The sequence below is a fragment of the Anopheles stephensi genome, unplaced genomic scaffold, assembly GCF_013141755.1.
Source record: "Anopheles stephensi strain Indian unplaced genomic scaffold, UCI_ANSTEP_V1.0 ucontig171, whole genome shotgun sequence".
NCBI classification, from domain to species: domain Eukaryota; kingdom Metazoa; phylum Arthropoda; class Insecta; order Diptera; family Culicidae; genus Anopheles; species Anopheles stephensi.
Window position 1 is genome coordinate 101031 of NW_023405093.1, and position 10873 is coordinate 111903.

At 48.6% G+C, this 10873-nt stretch overlaps 1 protein-coding gene across 1 annotated transcript; it reads left to right on the forward strand.

Annotated features, from left to right (window-relative positions):
• Positions 1 to 9447: 9447 nt before the first annotated feature.
• Positions 9448 to 10083, forward strand: LOC118515624. Its single transcript, XM_036062041.1, has one exon. The coding sequence runs from the start codon at positions 9448 to 9450 to the stop codon at positions 10081 to 10083; it is 636 nt and encodes a 211-aa protein (XP_035917934.1).
• The last annotated feature ends 790 nt before the right edge of the window (positions 10084 to 10873 follow it).

Genomic DNA, 10873 nt, shown 5'->3' on the forward strand with positions numbered 1-10873 from the left:
GATTTTTTCATAGGACAATTTTTTCTTCGCAAATACTGTTTGGTTTCACTTTTCATTATTAGAAACGCGTTCCGAAGCCATTTTCATCAAAATCTCGTGAAAAAAAAATTTCACCCCCGGACCAAAAGTTGGCCGTTCGGTGCCCTATGGCCTATGGCCAGTATGGGAACCAAGGATGCCGATATGCGAAAAAGTGTCAAAAAATCACTTGAAAGTCGCTATGGCTCATTAAATAGAGCTTGTAAAGACCTTTCTAAAACACCTTGGTTGACCCCTGTCCGATACGTAGTTTTCGAGATATTCGAGAATAAGTGATTTTTTGGGACTTAGAAAATTTTCGACCATGACATATATGAAAAGTGATTTTTTCATAGGACAATTTTTTCTTCGCAAATACTGTTTGGTTTCACTTTTCATTATTAGAAACGCGTTCCGAAGCCATTTTCATCAAAATCTCGTGAAAAAAAAATTTCACCCCCGGACCAAAAGTTGGCCGTTCGGTGCCCTATGGCCTATGGCCAGTATGGGAACCAAGGATGCCGATATGCGAAAAAGTGTCAAAAAATCACTTGAAAGTCGCTATGGCTCATTAAATAGAGCTTGTAAAGACCTTTCTAAAACACCTTGGTTGACCCCTGTCCGATAAGTAGTTTTCGAGATATTCGAGAATAAGTGATTTTTTGGGACTTAGAAAATTTTCGACCATGACATATATGAAAAGTGATTTTTTCATAGGACAATTTTTTCTTCGCAAATACTGTTTGGTTTCACTTTTCATTATTAGAAACGCGTTCCGAAGCCATTTTCATCAAAATCTCGTGAAAAAAAAATTTCACCCCCGGACCAAAAGTTGGCCGTTCGGTGCCCTATGGCCTATGGCCAGTATGGGAACCAAGGATGCCGATATGCGAAAAAGTGTCAAAAAATCACTTGAAAGTCGCTATGGCTCATTAAATAGAGCTTGTAAAGACCTTTCTAAAACACCTTGGTTGACCCCTGTCCGATACGTAGTTTTCGAGATATTCGAGAATAAGTGATTTTTTGGGACTTAGAAAATTTTCGACCATGACATATATGAAAAGTGATTTTTTCATAGGACAATTTTTTCTTCGCAAATACTGTTTGGTTTCACTTTTCATTATTAGAAACGCGTTCCGAAGCCATTTTCATCAAAATCTCGTGAAAAAAAAATTTCACCCCCGGACCAAAAGTTGGCCGTTCGGTGCCCTATGGCCTATGGCCAGTATGGGAACCAAGGATGCCGATATGCGAAAAAGTGTCAAAAAATCACTTGAAAGTCGCTATGGCCCATTATTTAGAGCTTGTTGAGACCTTTCTAAAACACCTTGGTTGACCCCTGTCCGATACGTAGTTTTCGAGATATTCGAGAAAATGTGATTTTTTGGGACTTAGAAAATTTTTGACCCGTACCCTAAGAAAAAGTGATTTTTTCATAGGACAATTTTTTCTTCGCAAATACTGTTTGGTTTCACTTTTCATTATTAGAAACGCGTTCCGAAGCCATTTTCATCAAAATCTCGTGAAAAAAAAATTTCACCCCCGGACCAAAAGTTGGCCGTTCGGTGCCCTATGGCCTATGGCCAGTATGGGAACCAAGGATGCCGATATGCGAAAAAGTGTCAAAAAATCACTTGAAAGTCGCTATGGCTCATTAAATAGAGCTTGTAAAGACCTTTCTAAAACACCTTGGTTGACCCCTGTCCGATACGTAGTTTTCGAGATATTCGAGAATAAGTGATTTTTTGGGACTTAGAAAATTTTTGACCCGTACCCTAAGAAAAAGTGATTTTTTCATAGGACAATTTTTTCTTCGCAAATACTGTTTGGTTTCACTTTTCATTATTAGAAACGCGTTCCGAAGCCATTTTCATCAAAATCTCGTGAAAAAAAAATTTCACCCCCGGACCAAAAGTTGGCCGTTCGGTGCCCTATGGCCTATGGCCAGTATGGGAACCAAGGATGCCGATATGCGAAAAAGTGTCAAAAAATCACTTGAAAGTCGCTATGGCTCATTAAATAGAGCTTGTAAAGACCTTTCTAAAACACCTTGGTTGACCCCTGTCCGATACGTAGTTTTCGAGATATTCGAGAATAAGTGATTTTTTGGGACTTAGAAAATTTTCGACCATGACATATATGAAAAGTGATTTTTTCATAGGACAATTTTTTCTTCGCAAATACTGTTTGGTTTCACTTTTCATTATTAGAAACGCGTTCCGAAGCCATTTTCATCAAAATCTCGTGAAAAAAAAATTTCACCCCCGGACCAAAAGTTGGCCGTTCGGTGCCCTATGGCCTATGGCCAGTATGGGAACCAAGGATGCCGATATGCGAAAAAGTGTCAAAAAATCACTTGAAAGTCGCTATGGCTCATTAAATAGAGCTTGTAAAGACCTTTCTAAAACACCTTGGTTGACCCCTGTCCGATACGTAGTTTTCGAGATATTCGAGAATAAGTGATTTTTTGGGACTTAGAAAATTTTCGACCATGACATATATGAAAAGTGATTTTTTCATAGGACAATTTTTTCTTCGCAAATACTGTTTGGTTTCACTTTTCATTATTAGAAACGCGTTCCGAAGCCATTTTCATCAAAATCTCGTGAAAAAAAAATTTCACCCCCGGACCAAAAGTTGGCCGTTCGGTGCCCTATGGCCTATGGCCAGTATGGGAACCAAGGATGCCGATATGCGAAAAAGTGTCAAAAAATCACTTGAAAGTCGCTATGGCTCATTAAATAGAGCTAGTAAAGACCTTTCTAAAACACCTTGGTTGACCCCTGTCCGATAAGTAGTTTTCGAGATATTCGAGAATAAGTGATTTTTTGGGACTTAGAAAATTTTCGACCATGACATATATGAAAAGTGATTTTTTCATAGGACAATTTTTTCTTCGCAAATACTGTTTGGTTTCACTTTTCATTATTAGAAACGCGTTCCGAAGCCATTTTCATCAAAATCTCGTGAAAAAAAAATTTCACCCCCGGACCAAAAGTTGGCCGTTCGGTGCCCTATGGCCTATGGCCAGTATGGGAACCAAGGATGCCGATATGCGAAAAAGTGTCAAAAAATCACTTGAAAGTCGCTATGGCTCATTAAATAGAGCTTGTAAAGACCTTTCTAAAACACCTTGGTTGACCCCTGTCCGATACGTAGTTTTCGAGATATTCGAGAATAAGTGATTTTTTGGGACTTAGAAAATTTTCGACCATGACATATATGAAAAGTGATTTTTTCATAGGACAATTTTTTCTTCGCAAATACTGTTTGGTTTCACTTTTCATTATTAGAAACGCGTTCCGAAGCCATTTTCATCAAAATCTCGTGAAAAAAAAATTTCACCCCCGGACCAAAAGTTGGCCGTTCGGTGCCCTATGGCCTATGGCCAGTATGGGAACCAAGGATGCCGATATGCGAAAAAGTGTCAAAAAATCACTTGAAAGTCGCTATGGCTCATTAAATAGAGCTTGTAAAGACCTTTCTAAAACACCTTGGTTGACCCCTGTCCGATACGTAGTTTTCGAGATATTCGAGAATAAGTGATTTTTTGGGACTTAGAAAATTTTTGACCCGTACCCTAAGAAAAAGTGATTTTTTCATAGGACAATTTTTTCTTCGCAAATACTGTTTGGTTTCACTTTTCATTATTAGAAACGCGTTCCGAAGCCATTTTCATCAAAATCTCGTGAAAAAAAAAATTCACCCCCGGACCAAAAGTTGGCCGTTCGGTGCCCTATGGCCTATGGCCAGTATGGGAACCAAGGATGCCGATATGCGAAAAAGTGTCAAAAAATCACTTGAAAGTCGCTATGGCTCATTAAATAGAGCTTGTAAAGACCTTTCTAAAACACCTTGGTTGACCCCTGTCCGATACGTAGTTTTCGAGATATTCGAGAATAAGTGATTTTTTGGGACTTAGAAAATTTTCGACCATGACATATATGAAAAGTGATTTTTTCATAGGACAATTTTTTCTTCGCAAATACTGTTTGGTTTCACTTTTCATTATTAGAAACGCGTTCCGAAGCCATTTTCATCAAAATCTCGTGAAAAAAAAATTTCACCCCCGGACCAAAAGTTGGCCGTTCGGTGCCCTATGGCCTATGGCCAGTATGGGAACCAAGGATGCCGATATGCGAAAAAGTGTCAAAAAATCACTTGAAAGTCGCTATGGCTCATTAAATAGAGCTAGTAAAGACCTTTCTAAAACACCTTGGTTGACCCCTGTCCGATAAGTAGTTTTCGAGATATTCGAGAATATGTGATTTTTTGGGACTTAGAAAATTTTCGACCATGACATATATGAAAAGTGAATTTTTCATAGGACCAAAAAGTTTGTCCAAATAGGGTTTTGGTTCACTTTTTATGGTCAGATAAGTGATCCGATGCTATTTTCATGATCATTAGAGGGATTTCACGCTGTGACCAAAAATTTTCATACTTCATACTTGTCCCCGTGCCGTATATGGGAGGACCGGGGGAACATGTCTTCGTAAGTCGTGATGTTCAGTGACGGATTTCTGGGACTTAGAAAAAAACTGTGCTCTCAGGCACATTATATGTTTCATACACACATGATTTTCATTGTTCATACTTGTCCCGGTGCCGTATATGGGAGGACCGGGGGAACATGTCTTCGTAAGTCGTGATGTTCAGTGACGGATTTCTGGGACTTAGAAAAAAAATGTGCTCTCAGGCACATTATATGTTTCATACACACATGATTTTCATTGTTCATACTTGTCCCGGTGCCGTATATGGGAGGACCGGGGGAACATGTCTTCGTAAGTCGTGATGTTCAGTGACGGATTTCTGGGACTTAGAAAAAAAATGTGCTCTCAGGCACATTATATGTTTCATACACACATGATTTTCATTCTTCATACTTGTCCCCGTGCCGTACATGGGAGGACCGGGGGAACATGTCTTCGTAAGTCGTGATGTTCAGTGACGGATTTCTGGGACTTAGAAAAAAAATGTGCTCTCAGGCACATTATATGTTTCATACACACATGATTTTCATTCTTCATACTTGTCCCCGTGCCGTATATGGGAGGACCGGGGGAACATGTCTTCGTAAGTCGTGATGTTCAGTGACGGATTTCTGGGACTTAGAAAAAAAATGTGCTCTCAGGCACATTATATGTTCCATACACACATGATTTTCATTCTTCATACTTGTCCCCGTGCCGTATATGGGAGGACCGGGGTAAGATGTGTTTGTAAGTCGTGATGTTCAGTGACGGATTTCTGGGACTTAGAAAAATAAATGTACCCTTAGGCACATTATTTGTATCAATAATTGTATCCCCAGCCTTTCATGGGGAACTTTTCCGTATTCCCGGACTTGTACATTTTTCGGGTTCCACCTCCCGACAATGTATCTCTACTGTGCATTACGTACCTGATAACGCACGGCACCCATTGGGTGACTCCACTTAACCATCTTTCGATAATGCCCGTGTTGCAGATATAATCCCAACACCTACCAGGCTTTATATGTACATCGAACGTTACATACGATGCACCCCGTATTCCCGGACTTGTACATTTTTCGGGTTCCACCTCCCGACAATGTATCTCTACTGTGCATTACGTACCTGATAACGCACGGCACCCATTGGGTGACTCCACTTAACCATCTTTCGATAATGCCCGTGTTGCAGATATAATCCCAACACCTACCAGGCTTTATATGTACATCGAACGTTACATACGATGCACCCCGTATTCCCGGACTTGTACATTTTTCGGGTTCCACCTCCCGATAATGTATCTTGCTATCACTTCTACTCCTCGACTTCACCACGCTCAACACCCTGCCCTTCGCTACCGGGCCAGGACGTGCCTTGCGTCCACCATAACACCACCAGGCGTAGGTCGCCTGAGAGGATCGATGCGAACGCATCTCTACAACTTGAAACTCCTAGCCTGAAGTCCCGTCGTTTGCGGGCGGTCGGTGGGCATCGAAACTAGTCAAGTCCACGGTCGGCGAGGTCGGCGGCCACCGGCGTTCCCTATGGTCAGGTACTAACACGTGCAGTGCGACCCCGCGCGATGCGGCCCAGTCTATGAAGCGGGGATGAGGCGCCAGGCTGCAGAGGCAGTTCCAGCGGATCTCGGAGGGTTGTTAGGCCCGCTAGCTTCCGATTGCCCATTAGGTTTTGAAGCGCTATCAGCTCGGATTGGTTACGACCTTAGAGGCGTTCAGGCATAATCCAGCGGACGTAGCGTCATACCAAAGTCCGGTCGAACTAGTATTGAGCCAGTGGTCCGTACCTGTGGTTCCTCTCGTACTGCACAGGAGTTCCGTTACGATAGCACGTATTAGCACACACCAGTAGGGTAAAACTAACCTGTCTCACGACGGTCTAAACCCAGCTCACGTTCCCTTGAAAGGGTGAACAATCCTACGCTTGGGGAATTTTGCTTCACAATGATAGGAAGAGCCGACATCGAAGGATCAAAAAGTCACGTCGCTATGAACGCTTGGCGACCACAAGCCAGTTATCCCTGTAGTGGTGATCGAGTAGCCGAACCGAACAGACGTGTTTGTATGGTGCTCCGTGAAAAAAGTTTTTTCGAGGAAAATCGGTGAAAAGTTAAGTTAGGACTGTGAGTCCACGTGTGCGGCCCCCGATCCTGGTCCTACGCCTCCCAGCCGAATTTTTCCGGAAAATTCGGAAAATTGAGGGAGTTTTTCGTGAGATCGTTTTTCTCGAATAACTTTGTGGATTCTTGACGGATTGTTAAAAGTGATAGTGCAAAAGAAGCGCGCCGTTGGGGCGCATCTTTTGATACCCTCAAAGTGCCGGAAATGATGGAGTTCCGGAAGTGGTGACGTGGCAAAATTTGAAAATTGAACAGTGAATAACTCAGCCGGCTTAGGACCTACGTGGAAGCTGCCATATAGTGATTTGTGCGTCTCAGTGAGAAGAACGCTTTGTGAAAGTTTGGTGTCGATCCCATGAAAACTGAGTGAGATACAGGGGGACAAAGTTTTGTTCAAAAAAAGGACGCCGTTTTTCGCCTTCTCAAAATGGCGGCTTTTTGCCCCCCCTGACGCGAAAAACCGTTAACGGCCGTTTGATTCCGGTTCTGGAAGTGAAGATCCGGACGGAACATCCCCCTTGCGGAGCACCCGGTGTTCGGACGGGTTGTGTCCGCCCTGGTTTCCTGGAGTTCCCGGCGGGCCCTCTGGCCGATTCTTGGCGTCCCGGGTGGCCAGTCCACCGATCCGGGCGTGCGACCCCTCCATCGACGCGTCTCGAGGAGGGGAATCCGGTAGTGACCACCCCGCCCCCCCACCACCCACCACCACCCCCCCAGAGCGGAAAAACCACCCCCGGTGACGGTTTTCCCGAGTTTTCCCGGGGAAGGAGGGGAGATAGCAGTTCCGGTTCTTCGAGGGAGTTGTCCGGGCGGGTGCCCCCTACCCACCAAGCGGGAAAATCCAGCAGGTTTCCACCACCAGGCGGCGCCACAGCCGGAAAAGCGTGTTGCTGAGGAGTTTTCCAGGCCTACCGGGAAAACGGTGCGTCTCCCGATAGGGGTTTGTTTGTGGAGGGGTGTCCGATTTCAACGGAGAATACCCCCCCGCAAGGGTTTTCCCCCACCCCCCCTGGAAAATAGTGTTTTTCCGGGCACCCACCGTTTCCCAACCATTCACCGGACCCCATCAAGTGGGGTATCAAACGACGCGGCTTGCAAAGACGAAGCCATCGTTCGCGTTTCCGACCTCCTACCACCACCCATCACCCCCCCAGAGCGGAAAAACCTCGTTTTTTACGGTTTTCCGCGTATTTCCCGAGGAAGGAGGGGATTTAGAGCGTGGAGACATACAGCAAGGTGGTGCGCATTAACATCACGCACAAAACCGTCTTTGGACCGGAAGTGATCGGACGCCATTTGGGGGAGTTACGCCTGGAAAAGCGTTTTTGGGGTTTCCCCAATTTTCCGGCCCCACCCCCGCATCCGACCCCTCCATCGACGCGGCGTGAAGAGAGGACAACGGAAAACAACATCTTTCCTGTCTACCTCCCACCACCACCCCCGCAGAGCGGAAAAACCCCGTTTTTAACGCTTTTCCGCCATTTTCCCGGGGAAGCAGGAGAGTTAGAGCGTCAGTTTCTTCGGCAAGGTTGTGCGCAGCAACAACGCGCACAAAAACGTCGTTGGACCGGAGGCGATCGGACTTCATTTGGGGGAGTTACGCCCGGAAAAGCGTCTTTTGGGTCTTCCAAATTTTCCGGCTGCACCCCAGCATCCGACCCTTCCATCGACGCGGCGTGAGAAGACATCACTAAACACAGCACCGTACCTGCCTACCACTCACCACCACCCCCCCAGAGCGGAAAAACCCGTTTTTCACGGTTTTCGCGAGAACTTGTCAAAGGGATTTTAACGACGGACGGTCATTCCCTCTGGCACAGAATGGAGGGGCGAGTGCTGCGTTCCGGAGTGCGGTCGCTGTTAGCTCCCGGGAAGCGGTCGGACACCCCTTCCCCCTCTCCGGTGACACCACGGTCGGTCGGATCAGCGGAAGCTGTTGAAACATCGGAAGAGGAGGATGATGGTGAATTCTCCGATGCCTCCACCCTGGAGCAGACGGTGGTGGCGTCGCAGGAAGTAGAAGGGGAGACATCCACATCTGTGGTGATCCCTGACGGCGGAGAAGCGTCTGCGCAGGAGTTTCAGCACAAGATGCTGGAGACCCTCGCCAAGCAAGTGGAGACGCTTACTGAGGAGCTGCGACTCAGCCGGGAGCGCGAGGTTGCTCTAAAGTGCATGCTGGAAGCAGTTCAGGAAGGAATGCGTTCGTTGACGGCACTACATTCCTCGGCACAGTCTGGTGGCCAGGGCAGTGCCAGAACGAAACGCAGCCGGCAACAACGCAACCGAGCGAAGAAGGCTTCGCAGCAACAGCAGCAGCAGCAGAAGCAGCAGCAGCAGCAGCAGCAGCATCAGCATCAGCAGAAGCAGCAGCAGCAGCAGCAGCAGCAGCAGCAGCAGCAGCAGCAGAAGCAGCAGCAGCAGCAGCAGCAGCGTAGCCAGCCACAGCCGCAGCGACGGACGGTCGCAGTGTCGGCAATGGGCCAGCAGCAGCAGCAGCAGCAGCAGCAGCAGCAGCAGCAGCAGCGTCAGCAGCAGCAACCGCTACATCAGCAGCAGTGGCCACAACTCCAGCCAATGCAGCAGCAGATGACCTGGGCAACGGTCTTGAACGGTCGTAATAGCCGAGCGCAACGCCCGACTCAGCAGCAGCAGCAACCGCATCAGGAGCTATACCGGCCACCTCAGATGCGCCAGCAGCAGCAGCAGAGCCAGCAGCAACAACATCAGCAGCATCGTGCCCAGTCCAAGGGGCGTCCTGCACGACCCGATCGCATCGCGGTGGTCCCCGGTCCGGACAAAACCTGGACGGAGATGTACGTGAAGCTGCGCTCATCACAAGAGCTGCAAGACGTCAGGGCAGATATTGGGATGGGGCGTCGGACCGCGCAAGGTCATCTCATTGTCCCAATACGCAAGAATGTGGACAGCGCTGAGCTGGCTCGCCGGATCCAGCTGGCACTCGGCGAGGATGGCGTGGTCCGTGTGGTGACGGAGATGGGAGAGCTTCTCGTCACCAACATTGACTCCCTGGCCGAGAAGAGTGATGTGGAGCTCGCCATCAAGGAGAAGCTGGGAGCAGAGCCGGGAATCGCGCGTGTCGAGCTCTGGGAGCTCCGTGATGGCACGAAGCGAGCTCGAGTGCGGCTCCCACTAGCAAAGGCACGGCTTCTCATCGGGCAGAAGCTGACACTGTGCCAATGCGTCAGCGGCATCCGCGAAGTGCCGAAGAAGCCACTCGACCGTCAGCGATGCTTCCGTTGTCTTCTGATGGGGCATCTGGCACGAAACTGTCGTGCCTCGTCTGACCGGTCGGGTCTGTGTCTGCAGTGTGGCGAAGAGGGCCACCGCATTAGCCAGTGCACTTCGGCAGCTAAGTGCATTGTCTGCCAGGGGCCCCATCGTGTGGGCCACTCATCGTGCCGCCAGAACCAGCATTCGCGGGCGTAATGCGGGTAATGCAGGTCAACCTGGGTGGTGGACGCATCGCTCAGGATCTGGCCCTGCAAACAGCCCGCACGAAGCGGGTCGACGTGCTGCTGCTGTCAGAGGTGTATCGGCCTCCGGCGGGCAGCGGAAATTGGGCGGCGGATTCGTCGGGGAGAGCAGCTGTGGTGGCAACCGGCCACCTTCCGATCCAGCGGGTGTGGCGCTGTGCCATGCCCGGGTTGGCTGCTGCGCAGATTGGAGGGGTGGTGTTCATCAGCTGCTACGCCCCTCCGCGACTCAACACCGGCGAGTTCGAGCAACTTCTGGAGGCGGTGGAGTTGGAGGCCCAACCCCACCCTCGTATCGTCCTGGCAGGCGATTTCAACGCCTGGAATGAGGAGTGGGGTAGTCAACGCAACACCCGGCGCGGTGAAGAGCTGCTGGACACCATCAGGCAGCTCGGGCTTGTGGTTCTAAACCAAGGCTCAGTCCCGACGTTCGTGGGCAACGGAGTCGCCACTCCCAGTGTTGTGGATGTGTCTTTCGCAAGCACATCCATCGCTCGTCCGGACACTTGGGAGGTGGCAGCGAACACCGCTTCGTGTCACTACACAGCGTCGGACCACCGGTACATCTTTTTCACCGTGGGGCCTTCAACTCCTGACCAGCAGCAGCGACGACAACAGCGGCAACACCAGCAGCAGCAGCAGCAGCAGCATCAGCATCAGCAGCAGCAGCAGCACCAGCAGCAGCAGCATCGTCATTCGAACGGGAGGCAGCAGCGACATCAGCAGCAGCATCGTCAGCAGGG